The sequence below is a fragment of the Primulina eburnea genome, chromosome 2, assembly GCF_022965805.1.
Source record: "Primulina eburnea isolate SZY01 chromosome 2, ASM2296580v1, whole genome shotgun sequence".
NCBI classification, from domain to species: Eukaryota; Viridiplantae; Streptophyta; class Magnoliopsida; order Lamiales; family Gesneriaceae; genus Primulina; species Primulina eburnea.
The window spans coordinates 43,045,490-43,069,926 of record NC_133102.1 but is presented as its reverse complement, the minus strand read 5'-3'; the positions used below and the strand labels follow the sequence as shown (position 1 = coordinate 43,069,926).

At 35.7% G+C, this 24,437-nt stretch overlaps 5 protein-coding genes across 8 annotated transcripts; 2 read left to right on the top strand and 3 right to left on the bottom strand.

Annotated features, from left to right (window-relative positions):
• Nucleotides 1-1,133: 1,133 nt before the first annotated feature.
• LOC140824342 (uncharacterized) lies at nucleotides 1,134-2,186 on the top strand. The gene has a single exon (XM_073185943.1). The coding sequence runs from the start codon at nucleotides 1,134-1,136 to the stop codon at nucleotides 2,184-2,186; it is 1,053 nt and encodes a 350-aa protein (XP_073042044.1).
• Nucleotides 2,187-2,574: 388 nt separating this feature from the next.
• Nucleotides 2,575-4,135, bottom strand: LOC140824341 (uncharacterized). Its single transcript, XM_073185942.1, has 7 exons — nucleotides 3,970-4,135; nucleotides 3,775-3,873; nucleotides 3,648-3,704; nucleotides 3,471-3,569; nucleotides 3,343-3,399; nucleotides 3,099-3,274; nucleotides 2,575-3,009 (listed from the first exon to the last, which is right to left on the bottom strand). The coding sequence occupies exons 1-7, from the start codon at nucleotides 4,133-4,135 to the stop codon at nucleotides 2,575-2,577; spliced, it is 1,089 nt and encodes a 362-aa protein (XP_073042043.1).
• LOC140824745 (uncharacterized) lies at nucleotides 4,103-5,069 on the bottom strand. The gene is made up of 3 exons (XM_073186292.1): nucleotides 4,954-5,069; nucleotides 4,704-4,874; nucleotides 4,103-4,623 (listed from the first exon to the last, which is right to left on the bottom strand). Exons 2-3 carry the CDS (start codon nucleotides 4,803-4,805, stop codon nucleotides 4,207-4,209), a joined length of 519 nt encoding a protein of 172 aa, XP_073042393.1. The 5' UTR covers nucleotides 4,806-4,874; nucleotides 4,954-5,069; the 3' UTR covers nucleotides 4,103-4,206.
• Nucleotides 5,030-6,138, bottom strand: LOC140824340 (uncharacterized). The gene is made up of 2 exons (XM_073185941.1): nucleotides 6,121-6,138; nucleotides 5,030-5,680 (listed from the first exon to the last, which is right to left on the bottom strand). The coding sequence occupies exons 1-2, from the start codon at nucleotides 6,136-6,138 to the stop codon at nucleotides 5,030-5,032; spliced, it is 669 nt and encodes a 222-aa protein (XP_073042042.1).
• Nucleotides 6,139-14,337: 8,199 nt separating this feature from the next.
• LOC140823384 (E3 ubiquitin-protein ligase makorin-like) lies at nucleotides 14,338-23,475 on the top strand. Of its 4 annotated transcripts, XM_073184688.1 has the most exons (9): nucleotides 14,338-14,500; nucleotides 15,658-15,745; nucleotides 15,824-16,599; nucleotides 16,684-16,753; nucleotides 21,494-21,582; nucleotides 21,685-21,754; nucleotides 21,838-21,885; nucleotides 22,137-22,212; nucleotides 23,277-23,475. In XM_073184688.1, exons 1-6 carry the CDS (start codon nucleotides 14,493-14,495, stop codon nucleotides 21,719-21,721), a joined length of 1,068 nt encoding a protein of 355 aa, XP_073040789.1. In that variant the 5' UTR covers nucleotides 14,338-14,492; the 3' UTR covers nucleotides 21,722-21,754; nucleotides 21,838-21,885; nucleotides 22,137-22,212; nucleotides 23,277-23,475. The 4 variants fall into 4 exon arrangements, with proteins under 4 accessions (XP_073040789.1, XP_073040788.1, XP_073040787.1 ...); XM_073184687.1 differs by lacking the exon at nucleotides 21,838-21,885; XM_073184686.1 differs by lacking the exons at nucleotides 21,494-21,582; nucleotides 21,685-21,754; nucleotides 21,838-21,885; nucleotides 22,137-22,212; nucleotides 23,277-23,475 and adding an exon at nucleotides 20,408-21,487.
• The last annotated feature ends 962 nt before the right edge of the window (nucleotides 23,476-24,437 follow it).

The window sequence follows — 24,437 nt, the reverse complement described above, 5'->3', positions numbered from 1 at the left end:
TAAAAAGTGAACTATGCAGAGCTGGGAAAGTAGAAGACACTTCCAACTTGAGGTTGAGTTATCTACTAGATTTGCCGTGCAACATTCAACCAATTTATATAGAGAACGACCATGATTTGAAAGCATATTTGTATCTTGGTTGTTCGAGAAGTAGGCCAGTACTTCAAGTTGAAATTGAATGTGTTGCTTCTTTTGATTCTTGTGATAATTTGCACGGAAATGCTATTGATGTGAACAATTGCAATATTAACGAACATAGTCATTTTGATGATTATTTTCACTTGAATATTGTGTCTGTGGATCGTAATAATAGCATTGATTTTTTCGACGAAGCGCATAATGTGGATGTCATGCCTGTGGATCGTAGTAACACATTCGACGAAACGCATAATATGGATGTCATGCTTGTAGATCGTAGTAACACGGACGAGTTACATGATGAAGCACGTGATGACATAATTGAGGGCGAGGCAAATTTGGTTCAAAGCAATGATGCAAATTTGGTTGTGGATGTGGCTCTTGATAATGACACATTTTCATTCACGGATGGTTCGAACTTGTTTGTGGGTCAAGAGTTTCCAAACCGAGAAGCGGTGAAAAAAGAGCTAATTAGAATAAGTTTGGAAGCTTGTTTTGAATTTGAGACGGTAAAAAGTAGCAAAAAGGTGTACGCCGTAAAATGTGTAGTGTCTGATTGTAAATGGAGAATCTGGACCTCTTTGATTAAGAATGATTCACGTGCATTCTCCGTTCGAACATATTGCAATACACACACCTGTGGTTTGACTGGGAGAGGAAAGAGAATCCGTGGAGCGAGTTCTGCTGTTGTTCGTGATATGTTGGTGGATAATTTCCAAGGTCATCCAGTGCCTATTGTACCAAAAGCGGTGATGGCGATGATGCGCAATAGTATGAATGCTGATGTATCATACTACAAGGCTTGGAAAGGGAAAGAACTAGCAGACAATATGTTGAAAGGTGATCCTACGCAGAGTTTTACAAAATTGAGCTGTTATTTGCACATGGTTGAGCAGATGAATCCATGAAGCATAACAGACATATTTGTCGACGAGGAAAATCGATTCAAGTATATGTTTCTTGCTTTTGGTGCATGCGTTAGAGGATATCGAAGTATGCGAAAAGTTGTATCAATTGATGGTACGTGGTTGAAGGGCAAGTATAATGGTGTTTTATTGGTGGCATCGGCACAAGATGGAAATTATCACCAATATCTTTTGGCGTGGGGAGTCGTAGATGTCGAGTGTACTTCTTCGTGGAGTTGGTTTTTAACGAAGTTGTTAGAAGTAGTACCAGACGAGGATGAATTGGTGATAATTTCTGACAGGCATCAAGGGATCATTAATGCAGTTTCTACCGTCTATAGAAATGCGCATCATGGGCATTGTACGTGGCATTTATCCCAAAACATGAAGACAAGATGCAAAAAGAAGGGTGCAACCGAAATGTTTTTGCACATTGCAAAAATTTATAAAACTTTCGAGTTTGATATTGCATACAATGAGTTTAGGAATAGATATCCTGAGGCAGCGCAATATTTGGACGAGAGAGACTCACTTGATAGATGGACTCGAGCGTATTGTCCGAAGACCCGTTACAATATTATGACGACAAACGGGGTTGAGTCAATCAATGCTAGACTGCTTGAAGAAAGGAAGTTGCCAATCATTGCACTGTTAGATTCCTTGCAGAGACTGGAATCATCTTGGTTTGCCCGATATCGCCACGCATCAATTGCAAGTAACACTAACTTGACCCCTACGATCGAGGGGATCCTTCGTAGCAGGTTCACAGATGCCCAAGGAATGCAAGTTTTTGAATTAGGATGTATGGAGTTTGATGTTAGGAGTCGTGGACATTCGGCCATAGTGGACCTCGAATCAAAAAGATGCACATGTCGAGTTTTTGATATTGATAGAATCCCATGTGCTCATGCCATCGCAGCTAGTTGGTTAGCGAATATCGATTTATATGATATGTGTTCACAGTACTATTCTACAATGTCATGGTGCATGGCTTACTCAGAGACTGTGTATCCCGTTCCGGAAGAAAATGAATGGCCACGCAACATTAATTTTCCATTGGTGTTGCCTCCTTTACCAGAGAAGAGAGTTGGCAGAAGAAAACAAAACAGATTTCCTTCAATTGGTGAATTTAGCAAAAGATAGCTTGAGGGTCGACCATTATTTTTCTTTGGTCGACCATTATTTTTATTTGGTCGACCATCAAGCTATCGGTAGGGTGATGGTCGACCCTTAGCTTTGTTAGGTCGACCATCAATTGCATTGTCGACCATTAGCTTGATGGTCGACCAAATTAATAATTGTGCAAAACATGTAACATAATTGTGATCGTGACAAAAATACTGAGATTGTGATGAATTGATTCGTATGTAAATTAAAATATATAACATAATCTTGAATTTACGATTTTTATTTTTTTGAAAAATATAAAAAAAATAGCATGATTCACATTTAAATTGAAACGTATAACATAATCCTGTTTTTTAGATCGTGACAAAATACTGAGATTGTGATGAATTGATTCGTATGTAAATTAAAATATATAACATGGCCTCTCGGGGTGTGGGTTGTTCCCAACAATGGATAGCAGACGAGCAGCGTTTATAAGTATAGGCTCTATGTCTTCATTCAGATCTTTGAATTTGGGATCGTACCTTCGCTGCAAGTCATATATAATGCACTTATTCACCCCTGTCACGAGTTTTAGCAAAAACCAGCACCCATCTGTGTAGACAGCGATGAGAATTCTTCGCGCCTTTTCCCACGAGAGACACGACCATTCTGGATCACTACCTTTGACTTTGCTCACAATCGGTGCCAGATTTATGTTGAAATCGATATCTTTAGCTTCGGCCAAAACTGATATCGCAGAGTAGAAATCTCTGTCCATCAACGAATCATCTGCCGACATCACTTCAGGATGTCGGATCTGCATCTCAAGCAATCCACGGAGAGCTTCGCCGATGTGCTGAGTTCAACATAACAAAAGGTTTTCAAAGTTTTAAAAGAAGTTCTCTACAAATTTAAACTTTATCAAAGATTTATTTAAAAGCTTACAAGGAAAGTGACACGCGAGTTTGCGATAACCATGGGCCCGTAGAACGACTTCTCATATTCGGCATAAAAACCTCGAATCCTACTGGGCGAACCGTCGAGCATCGAGGCCCTAACTCGCGCAAGCGAGTTGTTTACCTTCAATGTCACGGTCTCCGCAAGTGGCCTCACACCGGCATCTATAAAATGATCAATTGTAACAACTTAAATGCAAATATGAACAATAAACAAGGTACAGTTTAATAACCTCTCGACGTGGTCGCCTCGCCTCCTGACATACGCGCATCTGGAGTCACTTGAATATCTGAAAACATAAAATATATTGTTTAATATACTATAAATAAATATAAATATAAAAAATGTGCATTACCTCACCTCCTGCGGACTCCTCTGAAATGCCTTCAAGGTTAGGCTCAAATATCTGTTGGGTTTGGCTACCACTGCCAATTTCCCAACCCAAATTATCAGACACACCTAACAGCGTACATTTTACAAATTAAAATAATAACAACTTTAATGAAAATATGAATAGACAAGGTTTACTGTAATAACCTCTAGACGTGGTCGCCTCACCACCTGACTTACGCGGAACCGGAGTCACTTGAATATCTAAAAATAAAGACTTTGTTGTTTAATATACTATACATAAATATCAAATCAAAAAAGTGCATTAACTCACCTTCTGAGGACTCCTCTATAATCACCGGAAGGTTAGGCTCAAACATATGTAGTGTTTGGCTAGTACTCGCAATTTCCCTAGCCAGATTATCATCCACACCTAAAAGCGCACATCAAACAAATTAAAATAATTATGAGAATTGTACTAAATCATTATATTACATAAGCATAAATATAATAAATAAAATTAACTCACCAAAATCTGCCTCAGATGCTTTCCTCTTCCGCCCTCTGGTATAGACTATGCTATAATCTCTGTCCTCCTGCACTGGCATGTTAGACCTCATCTCAGCAAAACCAGTTCTAATCTGTTCAGTCAAACTAGATTTCATGTCAGCTAGAGCTTGATTTACACTCCTCATAAACACTCTGGTATCAATAAATTCTGCTGCAATCTTCACATGCAAGGACCTAACGGAATCCTCCAACACAGTCAATCGCCGCTCGAAACGATGCTCCAAGGGTGATGGGCGGCGGGAGGGATTGAGTCCAAAGTGGACTCTAGGACCGTACGCATAGGAGAACTGGTCCTAGAGCTGGATCTATCGAGATCACCAGGACGGATGCCGGAAACGTCAGGAGATGCATGTGCAGGAGGCGTGTGCTGGACAGAGGGAGGTGAATGTCCAAAATGCATGGGCTGGTCAGAGGGAGGTGAATGTGCAGAATGCGTGGGCTGGACTGAGGGAGACTCCACAGGGTGCTCGCTACATATGACTGTCCAACCCTGCCTCCAGAGCTCGAGTACCCGAGTGATCACCACATCAGGCGCAGAATCAACAAAATGCCCGGTGGTATAATACGGTGCAACTAGCTCCTCAGGAGTAGGAGTCAAAAATCCCAGACAATCCTGCATATAATTAATAAAAGAGCAAATTAATTAAAAATAATGTCCACGGTTATTTTACCAAATCAATTCATATTACTTACATCTATAGCACAATCACCGAAGGCTGCAGCGATTTCAACACCAGTTGGGGCACGGTTTGACGCCCACGTCTTAGTCACCCACTGAAATATCCTGGGCAACATCAAACCGTCCACATCTCTTCTCCTTGCTAACTTCTGTGCCACGCTCGGATAACATTCATAAGCGAAGATCTGTAAAATAAATTTCAAACAGTGTTACTGGTACAAATAGAGATAACAAATCCACTATAACATTCAAAAAATAATATACCTGCAGAGGGAGAACAAAACCACCGACAAGGAAGCTGCCCTCAACTTCTGTCCGGCCCAGTGCCTCGGCGAGGTAATTATATCGTCCTAAAAGATCCTTCTTCAGACATCAGACCGACCGCATCCCGATAGGCTACTCTACCCCAGTGATAACGATTGAACCTATCCAAATCATCTACAAGGCTCAAGTATTTAGGATCGATCTTCGTCGTCTTTTTCCTCGTCGCCTCACCGAATACGGCACAACAAAAGTATAGACTAGTCATCTTTATCTTCTCCATGTCTAAACCAGTCTCGTTATGCTCTTGGACCATAATCTTTCCCTCCAAATCACCCAAAACAATATCAGCCTTACCGGGAAAGTGTGTGGTGGCAAATACACCTCTACCTGGTAAATCTTCGGGCTCAATAGCGCAATCGAGACCCGTTATTAAACAATACTCTAACAAAGAAAATCTAACAGGCCTTTTGCGCACCACCATCCACAAATCATCACTACTACTATCAAGTATCTGGTTACTCATTAAGTACCATAGAATTTGGCTGGAAATTTTAAAATCTCTATAATACCTAACTAAATTACCAAAAGGCGAATGCTCGAAAAAATGGGTTCTCTCCTCGTTGTTCAAATAAAAATGAATCTTCTCAGAAATCTCGTTATATCTCGATTGAATTGTCAACTTACATCGGAAAATGGCATCCCTGCCTAATTTTCTCGGTAAATAGACCTGTGACAAAAAAACAGTATTAGTAAGGTTAGGAAAAATTTTGTGGTCGACCATAAAACCACATGTGGTCGACCATAAAACCACATTTGGTCGACCATAAAACCACATATGGTCGACCATACAAACAAATAAGGTTTATGGTCGACTTCGTCTTATGGTCGACCATAAAACGTAGTCGGCCAAATAAAACATGGTCGACCATACAAACCATGTTTTATGGTCGACTTTGTCTTATGGTCGACCATAAAACGTAATCGGCCAAATAAAACATGGTCGACCATAAACTCGTTGTTTTATGGTCGACCACAAACAACGTACCATTTGTATGGTCGACCATGGTGGAAAACCATGGTCGATTACGCACACACACACGCAGCAAGCATACTAAAAAATACAACTAAAATTCAGAAGAAACAAATCGAAATAAACGCGAAAATTACCACATTTTTGTCTGTCATTCCTTCCGTTGAGATTTTGAAGACTCGACGGAGACGTTTTTCAGGGAACGGAGGGTTTAGGGTTCGGAATGGAATAGGAGGGGGGTCTCTTCTGCTGAAGTAAAGTGAATGAAGAAAAGGTAATCCATTTTAAACTTAACAAAACAGGGACATTTACGTAAATTGACATCTCAATCCTTTTTTTTAAATAAGTCCCAGATGACTCCCTTTTCCCTAAATTTCCCGAATCTAGTTTGTTGTAATCGTTCCCCGAGATTATTATTCAATCCGAGAACCGGACGAAAAAAATTGCAGATTATTAGTGCCCAGAAGCGGTGCTTGAGGTGTAATACACTTTATCAAGACAGGGACAACTCCTCAACTGCTTGCTCTTTCCATGGCTACGCCATTGGTATCTACATTTCTGTATATCACTCGAATCCTACATATATTTACGTGATTTTTATCTGTTTCTGATATAATGTTTTTGACCATTCAAAATTTTATGAGAATTCTGTAATGGGTTGTTTTTGTTTCTGGAAATTGGTTTAATATCTATCGGGTTCTTGAAATTTGTAGCGATTACGAGGGCATAATCTCGTTTTCTTCGATCAGAGGACCGATTCTCATACAATTTTGACAGATAAAATTTTCAAACACTATAGTTTTTATCTGTTGTTTTTTGGGGGAATTATATTTTTTTGATGTGTAAATATAAGAATATTGGAGTGAGGCTGGATGACAATGATAAATATCACCTCCAAAACTATTCTTCCACCTATGAGTTCCTGCACCTACCTTGTACTTAATATCTTGTAATGGTGATCGAATATCTGTTGATAATAGGTAAATGGGTTGACAAAAATATGTAGACTCATGAGGATAAGCTCAGACCATCTCAGAGTCTCGAGTCGCTGTACTTGCAACTTGTCTGCTTATTCTATTGGCTCGAATGTGAATTGCATAGTGACAGACTAGAATTTGCATTTAGAATTACAATTTATCACACTCACCACCAGACACATGTTTGCAAGATGGTGATATTGTGTCGGCAAGATTGATGATATTGGAAGATGTAGGTACAATTACAGGCTTTTTGCTATTATTTATGTTGAAAGCGATGTTACAAACTGATATGTGTCATAGGTCCAAAATCAGTATTATAATGATTCTTACTAAGTGGACTTTCTTCATGATTCTACACTTGATCCCACCGCTTCCTTTACAAAGCCTTTTGCATGAAGATACTACGCTCCAACGATTGTGCAAGGACGCGTAGCGTCCATCGTGTAGCCTTTTACATTTTAAACGATTGATAATTTTTTGGTATGTAATCATCATCACAAGTTATTTTGCAGATGTGAAGGTCACCAAGCTTTAATTGGACTGATCACTTGCGCAAGTGCCTTAAGCTTCACTAGCAAGTAGGTTGAGTCCCTAAGCTTGAGTGTGTACCAATATCTGGTGTAAGAATTATCTATTTGCCCTCGTTAAGGCAAGTGAGATTTAAATATGTATATATGTAATCACTTTAGTACAGAACTAGGACGAGGTCATACTTGATCAATCTTCCAAAATTCATAATAGTTTATTTACAACCGGATGTGCTAACTCTTATAATAGACATGGTCTCACATTATGTGAGTCAAGTGCTCTTCATTGATTGGACTCGTATTCATATGGCGTTTAGAGCTTGAAATGCCCAAATGGGTTGGCAGCTCCGTCATCGTGTATTCATATTGCAGGTGATTACTAATACGACCATTTAAGGAGATTGACCGAACCGTTACCTGCTTTGTCATTGCGTGTGCCTGAGATGTTATTTTTGCTCTTCGGGACTTTAGACCATGTTCAATCCGCTACTTTAGAATCTGTTCCATGGCCAAGATTGAGTTGGCTTGTCGTAGCATGTGTAAAAAAGCTTTCAAAACCAACCTGAGTGGCGTTGAAACACGATAATATTGTTCTACGACTCACTGGATGGCAAAACAAGTCGTAATTAAAAGTTTTGACATAGATGTGAGTATGGTATATTATTTCAATTTCATTATTAGGGATGATCAATAACTTTGGTGATGAAGCTAGAAATTTTTAAATCTGAGCACTAAAAGATGTACTGCAATTACCCGAATCTTTGTTTTGAATGAAGCACTAATAAAAAATGACTAAATGGTTGCTAATTAAGCATTATTAAGGAATTGATAAATTGGGATCAACCTGTTGGGAGCCACCGAATTTAAAATGGACAACCCAATCTACTTCAGATTACATTATATTGAGAAATCCAACTAGACAAATGAGATTCTGACACGTGACAGATAAGATTGATTCAGATTTTCTGAACTAGTCCGGATGCAGCCTATAAATAGAAGTTGATTTCTTTTGTTCCCTACACCACTTCCTTCAGAAAGAATTCTAGCCATATACCTTATGTTTTCTAGCCAGTTTCTAGGGCACTTTGATGTCAGGAAGTTTCGGAGCTAGCGTCGACTCGAAGAGGGGTCGGTGAACTGGGATCGAGACATCATCAGGGGGATGAAGATGGACGCAGGTATAATCCTAAAGCCTTAAATAATGATTTAAGGCTTGAGGTACATGATGTACTAACTGAGATATCCAAGCGTAGCATACACACTGATATACTACATATTTATCTGTTGTATGATACATGTTTAAAACTGCTGTTATTGTTCTTTTTTCGTTTGAGTTGTAAGATGATTAAATTATTTGGTTTCCGCTGTTTAATTGTTGTTATTAAGTTTTAATTTTGCATGCTTATTAGTCTGTTTAATAATGGTTCGGGTAAGGATGCTATATGTACACATCTTTGCACCTAAGAATCACAAACTAACCTAGTTATTGCTTAATTAGCTTAAAGACACTGCATCAAGGAGGAATCAATTATGTATTTTGTAAATTTTTTAGTCACATGTCACAAACTGTGGGGACCCGAACTTAATTCAATTTTTAATCACTTTCTGGGAATAATTAATCAATTATAATAAACAGTGTCTAAATTTTTTTAAAAAAAATACAAGAGTACGCAGCATATGAAATAAGTCTTATTTCATTTACAAGATCACTAATAAGATTTAAGTACAAGTCCTGTACAAAAAGAAATCATAATAACTACTGTTTCTTCACTACATCTCAGGTGATATAACAGATATACTCCTAAGTCCGGATCTCCACGCTAACTGTCTTCACTCATTCTCTTCTTGACCCTGATCCAACCCCATCTGTTGTCATGCAAACATACAAAACAAGACAACAGCCGGATAACTCCGGTGAGAATAAATCCCAGTATAAACAATGTACACATGCAATCATATAAAACATATACAAAAGCATATAAGAAATATTCATAACATGTATGAAATCAGAAACATAAATCAATATCAAGCAATGAATCACACTCAGACTCAAACTCGACTCAAACAACGCGTTGTCTCATACTCGACTCGACTCAACTCTAACCTAGGGATCCCGATGTCTGGATAATGATAAATATACCGAATCTCAGTCGATAGGAATGAATCAATCCCTAAACGGCATCGATATAATTTCATATATCCAGTGTCTGGGCGAAACAGCCACAGAATTGACGAATCAGTCAATAATTAAGCGAATCAGCCAATAACTAGACGAATCATCCAGTAATTAAGCGTATCAGCTAAAACTTAGACGAATCAATCGATAATTAGACGAATCAGTCAATAACCAGACGAATCAGCCGGTGACTAGGCGAATCAGCCATTGACTAAACGAATCAGTAGTCAATACATGCAGTGGCTATAAATCAATTGACTACAAACATCAATCGCAACAATTACAACTATCAATGCAATAAACAAAGTATGTGATTTAGGGAAACTCGAGTCAAACCTCACTCGAGTTGTGCAATCCCAACACAACATTAATTTATACCTTTCTTTCTGATATTCTGACTCTGTCGAAGTCTCGAACTCAAAGCCTGTCAATACTCAATCTGACAATAACAATATCGAGGGCATATGCGCGAGGCCCTCTGGACATGGCTTGCATAGCTCGCGCATATGCGCGCACACCCACCGCGCATATGCGCGAGTCCCTCTGTCTATCTCGCGCATGTGCGCATCTCATGTCGCGCATGTGCGCGAGAGGTATTGTCCTCGCACATAATTCGTTTCACACCGACTCAAATCGTGTCCCGATTAATTCTTTTATAATCACACGAAATTATAAATCAATCATCGTTAATTAACAATTGACATGCTAAATGGTTGATAAAAAAACTAGATCCAACTAGAATTTTCAACTAAATATTTGCTTTAGTCATATTTTGCGTTTTAGTAGGAGGGCTTGAAAATGCCGAGTTCTTGCTCACTTATGGTTTGTTTTTGCGTTTGCAATCTCGAGGTTGGTTAAATTGCTTTATAATTTTGATTAGATTATCATTCATAAAAGAAAACTTTGGGTTGTATTTGGATTGAATAAATAAAAACAAATGGATTTCAAATTCCTCACTCAAATCCATCATTTATGTTTGGGTAAAAAATTGAAGTAGATATTTCAAATTTCTCATTTTTTTCAATGCATTTTCCTTTGCATTTTGGAATGATTTGAAATGACAACCAACTAATGTCATTTATAATCCCTGAATTTTCAAACGATTAAATTTCAAATCATTTCATCCAAACCTAATCCTTTGATCCAAATACAACCTAAGAGAGGCAAAGTTTATGCTACTTTAGGAGTTTTGCCACATTAAATGGGAACTCTCTCCTTGTCTTTAAATCCAATAGTTGGGGTTTTGCCACACTACATGAGGTGAATTTCACTCCACGTGCATAGAAAATTCCCCGAGAGAAATATTTTTTCAATAAAGAAGATGGTGCATTGTGTAAGACTTTGTTTCTAGATATAATTTTTGAGTGTAGTCTCTTATACGGAGTTTTTTTGGGTTGGCACTTTTCTGGATTCCATGGGATTATGTGAAATCATTATCTGGGGTTGTCTTAGCTTAGCCCGAGACATGCAATCATTCACACTCTTTGTATGTGTGTAAAAGTACTAAATGATTTTTATTTTTATTTTTTGTTGATTTTAAAAGTTTGTTAAATCCATCATTTTATTTTTTTTTCAAAATATGTTAAATTCAATATTTTAATAATTTGTTTTTGCTTATTGTTGAAAAATTAAAGTGTACATTCTAATTTATGCATAGAAACTACTCCCTATGAAAATTACCAGCATTGTGTAGTTGAATTTTTTTTTTAATGATTTGGAAACCCACAACCTCCACCTTTCAGTGCACACTAGATAAACTTATGGACTAACACAATAACTTGCAAATCATGCTAACCAAGTAAACCGTACTGGACAAGTTTTGTGTGACAAGCTCATCTAAGAAGGTGTCAGTAGGAGAAATTGATCTTCTTATCATAGGTCAAACGTTCATTTACTACGCGAACTTAGACACCCCTTGAGGATAGTTGACTATTATTTTTTGATCTACAATTGTTTTATAATTATGATAATCTGAAAATGCACCTTTTATGTTTATTATATTAAAAAACGAGTTTATGGTTATTTTTAAAAAAATTACATTTGTATCCCTGTTGTATCATTTTATCATCAATCTAGTATGAGGAGGGTGTTCTTTGAAATCTATATGTAGAGTCTTAAAAGTGTGATTTTAGTTATCTTAAGAAATAGAGAAAGAAAGGAGTTTTCCAAAATTATCCTCCTTGCCATTTTCTTCTGAGTTGACATTGAAACTAGTTTTGAAAATACACACTTGCAGATTCTTAAAAGATTTTCCATTATTCTCTCTCTTAATACATGGGAGATGATCAGTAATAATAGAATAATGTTTAAGATTGGAGCATAGTTTGCGACTCTGATTTGATTTTTTCGGTCAAGTTCTAAGTTTTCTCTTCTAAACTGGAATTCTTGATTCATATTCTATTTCATGTTTTTCTGAAAAAATGTTCAATCTTTTCCTCGGGTGTTTAGAATTCCCACGTAAAATTGGTTTGCTAATAAACAAACTGAGATGGTGCAAAACTAGTTTAAAGATGCACTGGTAGGTTTTCTACTAGCATTTTTCATTATACTCGTTGAGCAGCAATGTTTGCTCATACTGACACACCGATTGGACATGATTTTAAGTTGCTATTTAGTTTGAAATATTTGAGCTACGTGTTCAAAAGTTTTTGGTAACACGGTAAATATCTTTAATTGGTATCAAAGCTAAATGCACGTATTCAATCCTTATTGGTTGGAAGTCGATGCAATCATGGGAATCAACATTTATCTTTGCTAGCAAATTAATGGAAATGTGGTGTTTTGACTGTTACATGACAGACAATATTTGAATTGCATCATGCCACTATATAACTTGTTATAAAAGGGCAAATGTTTGGTCTTGCAACATATATACTCGCATAAAGTTCCATTAATGCCTCATAAGCTGCCATAGCACAGTCATCTTAAGATGGGCAAAAATTTGTGTGAGACGGTCTCACGGGTATTATTTGTGAGACGGATCTCTTATTTGGGTCACTCATGAAAAAGTATCACTTTTTATGCTAAGAGTATTATTTTTTATTGTGAATATGGGTAGGGTTGACCCGTCTCACAGATTATAATCCGTGAGACGGTCTCACATGAGACTCACTCCTTAAGATGATGCATTTTTTCCCGACGAAGTTTGAGGTTTAGAAATATGCAGGGGAGAAGGGTTTATTTGCATTCGCCCCACCTCATCAAGGCATTGATGGAGAATGGACTGATCGATCTGGAGTGATCGTATACAGATGGAATGATAAAGATAATAGGCCTAACACAGGTAGAGCAAACTGGAAAAAGAGATGGAGCTGTTGTGGCGAATACGACGACAATGCCGAGCCTTGTCGATGGGGATGGCGCTCGTCGTATGATGACGGCTCCACTTTGTATTAGTAGATGTTTTTTTCACTCAGTCATGGCGGATTTCTCTGTTGCTTCTGAGAATTGTGCCGATGGAAGAAGTTGATAGAAAGTTGTCTACTAGATTTAGTAAAATTTTGTCAAAATGTATTCGTGAAATTTTTATCATGTAATGTAATAAATGTTCAATAATAAATGTATAATGAATATATTATTAAATGTGAAATCTTTTCCATTTTTTTTTTAAATATAAATGTAATTTGAAAATATAAATTATATTTAAATGTATGTTATTATATCATTTAGTTTAATTTGAATTAAAGTTTTAAGTTTGTGTTATTTTTATAATAAGCTTACACTATTTTTTAAAATATTAAATAAATTTTTTTTATATAATATTATGTTTTATAATTTTTTAATGAAAAATTCTTGATTTTTTGGTTTATTGATTGTTCGTAGATTGATATTATTATTATTATTATTATTATATATTTTAATAAGAAGTTTACTTTTTATCACGTTCTAAAAAATAATTTATAATCAAAATTTGTTAATTTAATAAATGATAAAAAATTCAATTTTTGAAAAATACTTGTTATTTTTTTAAAAAAATTGAGTTATAAAATGAGAGTGAGTCTTATATGAGACCGTCTCACGGATATTATTCTGTGAGATGGGTTAACCCTATCCATATTCACAATAAAAAGTAATATTCTTAGCATAAAAAATAATATGTTTTCATAGATAACTCAAATAAGACATCCGTCTCACAAATTCGACCCGTAAGACCGTCTCACACAAATTTTTGTCATAAAATGATATTATGATTTTTTAAAATATATTTTTCATTTTGTTATCAATAACATTTCCACTTAGTTAAGATATTAAAATACATGGATAAATAAATCAATTTAACAACAAAAAATGTTATCATCAATGATATGAACAATTTTTATATAATACATTTTTTATAATAATAATTAAAATTTTAATATAATCATTATATAAAATCAATAATTTTAAGTAATAATTCAAATGTTCGTACTTTATTAGTTTTAATAATTAATTAAATAAAAATAATATTATTTGCATTATATGATTGAGATACTTAGTTCCGAAACTCTCCCCGTTCGGGGTGACACCGACGAGACCTCAAACCAGCAAATGAATTTATTTTATATTAAATTAATATAAAATAACACAAAATTTATAATTAATTATTAAATTGAAATCTAAAAAATATTAATATTAATTAATTAATTATAAAAAGGGGTGATATTAAATTTTGGAAGCGTGTCTCGATTCTGACATCATCATCAGGTAATACTGGCGGACAGCGTTCTAATTATAAAGCTCGAATTGCCAATATACCCTAAATTCGCTCCCCGATTTCGCTTTTATCGAGTGGCAGAAGCACTCCTCGGCTAGCCGCGAGTTTACTTGGGCGGATTTCACCCAACGCCATGTCAAGGTGGTGAATGATTTTGGAAAATCCGATTTTATCATCTAATTATGTTGTGAATATTAATCGATTCGTTTTTTTTTTGTTCCCGAGGCATAAGATCTGTGCTTTTATTTTGTGCCAATCGGTGGTTTTGGGATTTCATTCCTTGATTCTTGCGTTGGAATTTATTTTTTACAATCTCTCGGTTTTCGTTCTTCTAATTTATTTGGGATGGAGTTGGATCAAATTAGAGATGTTAGAGCAGTGTGAAAAGAATTGAAGCATCAGTAGTTTATGAGTTTATGGTTTCAATTGGAAGGGTTGTCGACTTTCTGTGATCAGCTGGGTAAAAATTTGTTATCCCATCACAGATGGGGAGAGGATTGTAAAATGTTGTTCAAAGAATTAGTTTTGTCAAACGCTATTTACTTGCATGACTTGGCTGCTCGATTGTCCTCTGATTTTTCACAGTCGGTATTTGGATGGTCTTTTTCCCTAATATATATTTAATTTTTTCTCATTATTTTAATATTACCTATTCGTGTTACTGCTCTAAGTCGAGCTACTCACATGTTCAAGAGATGGGACCAATGTTTTGAAATTGTTATCGCTAAAGATTTGAAGTTTCATACATTTGTTGCAAAATACCATGGTTTTGGATCAAGATTATTTCGGCAATAGGTTGTTTTACCACTTATATTTTCTTTTGTCTTGTTGCTTATAACAAGAATATTAAATTATGGTTGCATAGTTCAATGGGAAGACATCCACTCAGTTGTCCTACCAGATTGAATTCTATAATTTTTCCCTGGAGTTTAGTGCATAAGAATTCTCTAATTTCTAGTAAAATATCATCACAACAAATTACATTTGTTTTAGTTTGTCTCTTGGAGAGCTTTACTTATTTCTATATTTTTTAATCTATCATTTTACAACAATTATTGCAAAGAAAACATGAATGCATGCGCATAAGTGTGTCTTGGCTAGATAATGTACGTGTTTTTGCTTGGCCTAGGATTTGGGGCACCCTTACACCTTAGTATGGCTTGGGCTTTAGTGCCTATCTCCACATGCTTATGGTTGTCAGTTTTACGCCACCTTAATTTGTTAAACAATATATCATTGGTTTATGGACAGGTGTGAACGGAATAAATTGACATGTTTTCTCCTTTTGACTTCTTCAGGGTTCAGTGCAAATTCTTTGCTCACGGGGCATGTTTAAAAGGGGAACGTTGTGAGTTTTCACATGATTGGAACACACCTCCGAATAACGTAACTTTCTATCAACCTGCTGGGGCTTAAAGCAATTGTTTATGGTATAATGTTATCCACTTTTCTATGTTATTCCAGATATGTACTTTCTACCAGAAAGGAATGTGTGCTTATGGCAGTAGATGTAGATATGAACATGTCAAACCTTCAAGGTCACATTCTTCAGTTCCATCTACTGCAGCAGAACTTTCCTTCTCAGTGGTGCAGCCTTCCGGAACCTCTGGATATGACTCTTATAGTTCCCCAGCCATAATTTCTGAGAATTCTGATGCTAATGGATCTGTCCATCCTCCTTCTAGACCGGCGTGGAGGGAAAAATTGGGGCATCAAGATTTACCAGAGAGTGGTCAAGAAGCTAGATCTCTGAAGAGTGTTGATCCTGCTGACCAAGCAATCTGTTCGTTTGCTGCTGCTGGTTCTTGTCCTCGTGGGAATAAATGTCCTCACCTTCATGGTGATCCATGCCCTACCTGTGGCAAGCAGTGCTTGCATCCTTACAGGCCACAAGAAAGAGAAGAACATATGAAAGCATGTGAGAAAATGCAAAAACACTTGGAAGCATTGAGGCATAGTCAAGAAATAGAATGCAGTGTGTGTCTTGAGCGTGTCCTCTCAAAGCCTATATCTGCAGAAAGAAAATTTGGAATATTATCAGAGTGTGATCATCCATTCTGTATATCATGCATCAGGAATTGGCGTGGTAGTTCTCCTGCATCTGGTTTGGATATTAATGCTGCGCTAAGAGCTTGCCCTATATGTCGAAAACTTTCATACTTTGTCATTCCCAGTGTCATTTGGTATTCCTCAAAAGAGGAAAAGCAGGAGATCGTCGATAGCTACAAGCAAAAACTAAAGTAAATCACTTGGCTCCCTCCACTTCCTCCTATCTCTCTCCTATCTCCCTATCCTTCTCTAATTAACAAGTAGTTATCTTCCAGGTCTATTGATTGCAAGCACTTCGACTTTGGTAATGGAACCTGCCCATTTGGGACAAGTTGTTTCTACAAGGTATTTATGGTCTTCTTAAAAAACTACATGTTAGACCAATCCATTTGATTTTCCTTGTTGGATGGATCACTGCTTATTAATGGTTATCATGGTAAAACTAAATCCTTCCAACGTTATTTTAACTTCCTTTAGTTTTCCCTTTCCTAAAAGTTTCAATGGGCCTTTGCTTGAAAATAACATATGTTAATTTTCTATTGATTTAATATGTAATTGTTAAGAGGGTGGTATTTAGGCTCTTTTGTTGTCATATATGATACTTAGGAAGATATATAAGCAGCCAATTGAGGCTGACTGTTTGTTGGAGGTCCCTAAAATTCATTTCCCAGGTCCTGGGCAGGAAATAAAGAAGGAAACTTATTTAGAGCTGGCATGTTTGTTATAAGTTATAATCTATGCAACTGGCTGTTGTTCATGCGACTTTTGTTTCAGCTACTTAAGTTTCCTCGGGATGGAAAATATTTTGATCTTCTTGAAATAAGCGCAGGTCAGTATTTGGAAATGATCTGGTTGGTGTTTCTTTTTTGTGCTTGAGAAAAGTACCGTGGAAGGATGGCTTTTAATGCACTTGGCTTACATTTACTTGTTTCCAAAAGAGGCAAGAGTATGCTATATTGAGATATACTTTTAGGCATATAAGTAAAAGCCCTCAATGCATCCTTCTAGGCACAATTCACATTTCTTGTGCATATGGTCATTCCAAGGCAAAGCCCTTCATTGAGGCGTGCACCTTGGCCATGAATCCTATGTTTTCGTGCATATTAAAAGTTCAAATTGCATTGAAGCACACTTCAAATAAAAGAATTATTTATTTCAATTGAAATACAATTTATCAATATTTGATTCATTACTAAATTTTTTTCTTATTATTATTATTGTTCAGTTGTTTGTAAAGTTCACATCAGATGCTTGATGACGTTATTCTTAGTATCTAAACTATTGAATCTTACTTTTTAATGCACCTACTTCAATGAGGTGGATGCCTTTGATTGCCCTTCGTGTTTAAGGCCCGTGCCTGCTTCTTGCATCTTTAATGATCACGATTTGGTGGCTGCTATCCTATGCATGTGTTTTTAATTTCAGCATTTAATGAAACTGTTGTAAAATTGTTGATTTATTTGTCGTATATCCATCTAAATGATCACATCTTTAGATTTTCTGTTGAAATGCTTTTGAGAATGTAATTTTTACAATGCAGAGGTATTGCCACATCTGATACGAAGGGAGTATTGTTGTTTGGGTATCTTTATTCTACTTCTTGATCCTTTCTGTTAGCTGTGGCATTCAAGATTTTTGTGCCAAAATTTCGCCAAGAATTTTGTTATTTCATCGTCTAAAATCTGTTTCATCGATTTCTTGATGGGAAATGAAATTTTGATTACGTTTGGTTGCTGGTTTATTATCTCGCACCTTTGGAAATCTTTGGTGAGTACCTTTTTTTTATTTGTATGCAACTGATAAGCCTACGGATTTCTTCATTCTGTGATGATAATTATATATGTTTCATATTGATGTAATATTTTCTCCAATACGCTTATTTGGAATTCAAATCATTCTTTTGTAACCATTTGTTAACCTCAATGCTCGTATTTCAGTTACGCATTATTTGAATATGTTTCATGTCAACATGTGAACATTCAATGCAATATGTTACTCGATTTTTCTGTCATGGGTTGAGTCATCTGGAGAGGATCTGGTTCTTCAGATTTGATTCTCATCTAGGAAAGGTGGAAAATTTTTTTTGAAGCTATTGTGATCTTAGTAGCTTCTTTCTCGATAATTTTCATGGAAATATTTCACATTTTCATCGATTCAAATTATGTCTCAAAGCATAAACAAGAATTTCATCATTTGTTTGTAAACCAAAAATTCATGCAATGTCGGCTTATTTTAAATGTTCTGGTAAATATTTGTGAGAATGCTTATACAAAATTTTAAAAAGATATGTTTTGTATTTTGTTTAGAAACTTTATTGTCGAATCCTGAAAAATATTTTTTTCGAAAAATATCTGTGATACAGTATGTTTGGATTAAATTCTGTTAATGAGATGACTGAGATGTTTTACAATTTAAAAATATAATATATTTGATAAAATATAATACAACAATAGAGTATTTTTAAGAAGTGGTCGAAAGCTGAATTATAACTAAATATTATGTCGAGATTTGTAGAACTTGGTTAGAATATTTTTTTTGGAGAAGAGGATTGAAAGTGAGGTGGCTGGTGGTGATATTTGTTTTTATTCTGGGTCATCAGAAATGGGTATGGAAAAAGGTCAATTTTGGGTGGCCCTTTCTGAAGCTTTTATGCACGGTCGTGAATTATCAGTTAGAGGAATCAAGTGATAAAACACTGTAGACATTGTCTTTTGCACACATAATGTGGAAATGGTGTTGAAAAAGAAGTTCTTAAAGAGGAAAGATCTTTGGGAATGTTTCCAAGCGACGTAGAACTTTGGACGTATTATGCTAGTCAAAGAGCCTTTAATAGAGGATGAGATTAGATTTTTGCATTCTAGATCTTAAACCATTTTTATGTGTGTTTTACTTTATGAAATAATTCTAAGGAACTACAATTGTTTTCGGAATTTTTTCCAAGTAATTTCTTTGCTTTACTGTGAAGTATTGCCTTCTCTCTCTCTCTCTCTCTCTCTCTCTCTCTCTCTCTTCAAATTCTTAATAATTGTGATTATTTATTCCAAGAATTGGGCAGCAGGCTTGGTTTTGGATTCCTATATCAAGAATTGAAGTGCTTAATTCGTTGTTAGTTATCTGATTTTGAAGTTTATATTGATGTTATTTTGCTATAATGTTTTCTTCCTATCCCCTCTTCGTCTATATCAAAGACTTTACCAGTGTGTTGTACTTAGCTTTCTAAAACAGCATTATCACATACATTTAACCATTAGCCTAAGTGCCTAACCAAAATGCAACACAAGTCCAAAATGTTCACTACACACACCTATTAGCAGTCCTGAAATAATGTTCTTGGCCTTCTTGATGATGCAAGTCTTTAATGGTTCAATGCTCATCAAGGTTTTTTCATCTCATAAAGCTACAAAAACTGTCCTGTCCCCGTAGCTGGTGTGAATTTGTGGACAATTAGTCAAGCTACCTTTTGGGAATGCCCATGGCCTTCCCTGTTATCATTTTCATCTTTTGTTTGCAAATCATATTAAGAAACTCCCCAATCTTTGCAGATCCTCATTTCGAGTTGAACCATTAACAGGCTTTATGCAGAAATGACATTCTTTTGTTATAGTGTATTCGTAAATTGATAATTTATTGCTATTGATGTTAGAGAGTGAAAGACATGACATGGCCATGAACTGAAATAATTGTGGAAAAAATTATCATGGTTCACATGTACATTTGGAATTATATATTTCCACATTTTAAATAAATTGCAGCAGTTCCTGAAGCTTAAATTTCACAAGTTTCATCATTCACCTTAAATATTAATTGTTGAAGTCTCTAATCCTTGAACACTAGCATATTCTGAGGCCGGAAAGTTGTAGAGATCATTAATTTTATATTTTGTTGGATTATTTTGTGAAAAATTGAAAATTGTGGGGAACTTTTAGTGCACACTTCTTCTCTTATTGTAAACTTGGTTGGCTTATTATTCCAATGACGCATCAGTTTGTTGTGTTCCAGCATACCGTCAAGTTTGGCTCAATTTTACGGAATGCTACATTCGAACCTTATTTAAACAGATCAAGATTTCGGGACATAGATGAAGTTCAATCGGGCTCTGACATTTCAGCTACAAATGGCTTACTTGAGCAATTTTATGGGCTCAACTTTCCTGAAAATGGGGAATTGGATAATGATACTATTGAATATTTAAACAGTATAGTGGCAGAGATGAGGGCGATGTTACCTTTCCTGCGGGATAATTGATGCGCGTGACTATAGTAATGAAAGTACTAGTGTTCCTTCGGCTGTTATATTTTATTTAGTTGTGAAAAACGTGATCACAACAGAATTTTGCAGTGTAAACTTGTGTACCATTTCATGAGTATAAATTTGTGACTAGAGAATAAATTAAGTACTGATATTGGGACCTGATGCTGGACTATTTTGGCTGGCGATTGTTCTGCTTTGGATATATTTATGGATATGTTGAGTTCCAATTCTTGAATGCATTTATTTCACATTTAATTGTGGCAGTTAGTTGTGATGTTTGCAGCAAATTTATTATGATATGCTATGCCTTCACATGTGATTGAGGATTTGTTCGGGTTTTTGTAAATTACGTCGTTTTGGTTGCAATTGTATTTTACACATTTACTAATTGGAGTTAAGAGTGAAAATGTGAAATAATATCTCAAGGTTAGTGTATTGATGAATATCAACTACCTTGAAAATTAGTTTGGTCAAGCTGCAATTCAGGAAATCAATACAACATTATTTGACTTTCTTGTTTGCTTCTTGGCACAATTGCCATGAGTTAAAATTTGGGCTGTCCTGTCGATTTTATATTGTTGGTGCTAGGATAAATATTAGTTCGCGACAACAAAAGATACCGGACGTGTAATTGGCACAAATTGCGGATGTAACATATGTGTTTTGCATTTATAATGATGGTAGTTTGCTTATAAGCTCTATTCTTTATCTGATCCGTGTATATTTATGACTAACAATTATTTTACTACTAAGTGCTTCATTCCTCACATGGATGCAAATCTTTTATGAATCCCTGAGTTTTAGCAATTTTTCATTTGGATTCCATTTTTACAGCATGCATATCGAGATGGTACACTCGAGGAAGTGGTTCTTCGCCATCTTGGGGATGAAGATGGAAATACAGTGATTGTTAAAGATATTAGGTCACCTTTGTCCAATTATTTTTTCAATAATGTTTACCAAATTTTGTTCATACATTTTTCTGTAGTAATTTGTGTTTTATTTACGAATTATAATGTTTTCAGACTCTCCGATTTTCTTAGTGACTTGCATTTAAGGTGATTAGAACTTTGAAGATATCACGGAGTTTTTCAGGTATGAATCTTTTCTCCCCCACTTCTATGATCATCCTAATTTGTATCTATGATTTTGTGTCTTCAACAGTGTTCTATTTTTAGGCAACAATAAATGCTGTTTCAAGTGATATGTTGTTCTTATGGACTGTGGTACGAAGTTGGGTTTTTTTCTTTATTTTCCGTTCACTCATTTGAAACAAGGACAAATTATATTTATGATAAGTCACTTACTATGAACAATTTACAGAAATCTTTGCTATTCTTATCATCAAGGTGCTTTTGGTTCAAGTTTTTTTATGATGCGACTTTTAAGCTTGTGTTTAATTCATCATGATATCGAATTACTGACCATTTAATTACATTGTGTTCCGTTTATTCATTTTCTGATCCTGCACATGCAGGATTTGGTAGCACACCATTGTATGCCATCTGATTGAAATCTCGAAGACTAATGGATGAAAAATGATTTTATCTGAGGTAAGCCTAACTTTCTGAACCTTTAGAATTATGTTTCGATATTCCGTTCATCTTGGATGTTTCAACTCGTTGGATTGTAAGATCCATGCATCTGCCCACATCCTTACCCAATTATGAATATTCATTTCAGCTTCTTGTTATAATTGAGAAGTTTGACTAAATTGTCCATAGAGATCTACTATTCCCAAAAAAAACTGGGTATCCAGACAGGAAAATCTGTAGCGGATTAGGTTAAATTGATCATTCGGAAATGCTATCTGAATTTCAAAGTGAGGGGTTTGTATGAATCTTGGTTATCCATGCCCCTTTGCTATGAAATTCAGTGGCTATTTTCTCAGTTTATTCTTAAGAGCTACCTTATTTATTATGTTGTGTACAAAAAACTGGAGCAATATCTGTGATCATAAACTTTCCGCAGTTACTCTTCTATTAAACTTGGTACGCATTGATGACATGGTGGATACATAGAGCAGTGGTTGTCTTCTAGGAACTTGACTCCGAATCATTGGCCTGTGGACGGGTTTTGGTTTTGGCTAGGTTATCCAGAGTTAGCTTATGAAAGTCGTGTCTGTGGCTATAATTGTTGTGGTTGAGAAAATGGGGTAAGATGATATGCCTTGATTCTAAAACTTCCACCGCCGCTCCAACTTCCATCATGCATGAACCAATCATCTGAATGTCTTAAACCAAGTTTGTGGACTGCTTGAATACTCTACGCCATGAAAATGCTTGAAGATGATACCTTAGTGGACTGCTTGAAATACTCTACGCCATGAAAAATGCTTTGATCAAACATCACAAACCAAGTTTGTTTCCTACTTTATCCAAGGATACCGTGTAAAAAATGCTCTTTTTGAACTCTGACATAAGATTGTTGGCTGCTTAAGCCACCATATCTATCTTTTTTCGTCTTTAAACTCGATACCTTGAGAAACTTCAGTAATGACGTGATATCTACATTTTCTCCACGGTACTCTACGTTTTCTAATTAAATATGGTATACAAAAAATTGACATGTTCCTTGTAATGCATAACTCACATTTTTTCCTTCTCGATAATTTCAGATACTACATTTTCCCTTAATGCAATGCAAGCAATGGATTCAAGATTCAAGACTGCAAGGCATGTCAACCACATTATACAAATAATTTGGATTGTATTCAAGAAAGAGATCTTATGCATACAATGTATATTGATAAATTGGTTCAAATTTTATACCAACTGCGTATGAATGTAATTGAAAGAGAGAGGATATGCAATAAATGCCGTCGTCGAACCTGGGTTAATTGTAAATTTGAGGCACGGCGTCGTGTTGTTTCAAATTTGCACTGGGCTATGGTTGATCAATTATTGGTGGATAAAATAGGTTTTCTGGGGAGTCGAGGTCTTGTATTCGAGTCCCTTTAAATGCCTACATGTAAAATATTTGTGTTGGATTTTGTTGAACATTGAAAAAATATTGTTGCGGCATGTTCCCCTGTAGAGTACGTCAACATATGAAAAATTGCGCTGGATTCATATAATGTGGGCTGTAGAGTTTTTAACTCGAGATTCTCATTAAAATGGTATTCCAATCGACACAGTAGAGATGGTATGCAAAGATGGATCTAGGATTATTGTTTTTTGAGTTGGAGGAGGTGTTGGTTACAATCGAGTCTCGAACCTGAGTCGTCTTAAATTTGGGCTGTTTAACGTCTGATGAGCTATAAATTATTGACATATATGGATTTAGGACCTTGTTCGTATATGTGTGTGTGTGTGTGTATATATATATATATGTTTTTTAAAAAAAATTTACTGTCAAGGTTTAGGTAATTAGGTTGTTTATGATTATTTACCAATTAATTATGACCGTAAAATACCAATCGACTCACAAGCTGAATTATTCAAGGGTTGGGAAAATCCCAACCCTTGATTGTTGCCATCCTTTATAAACTTGTTTAAATGTATTGCAGTTTAAAATTTTAGTTGCTGAACTTAAATTTGGTGGTTGAAGTAAAAATATATTTACTCAGATTAATATATCTAAATACATAAATTAGATCCAGAGCTGTGCTCCACATGCATTGCTGTGATTTATTAGGCATTTTCTGGCCTTGTTTCTGACTGTCTGTAAAATCTTGTAAGCACACTTTTCTACTGTTGTTGCTTTTTAATTGTTGGAGTGATTGCTATAATTCAGCTTGTGGCACTCAGTTGAATGGAGTTTTGTGATTATGAGACAA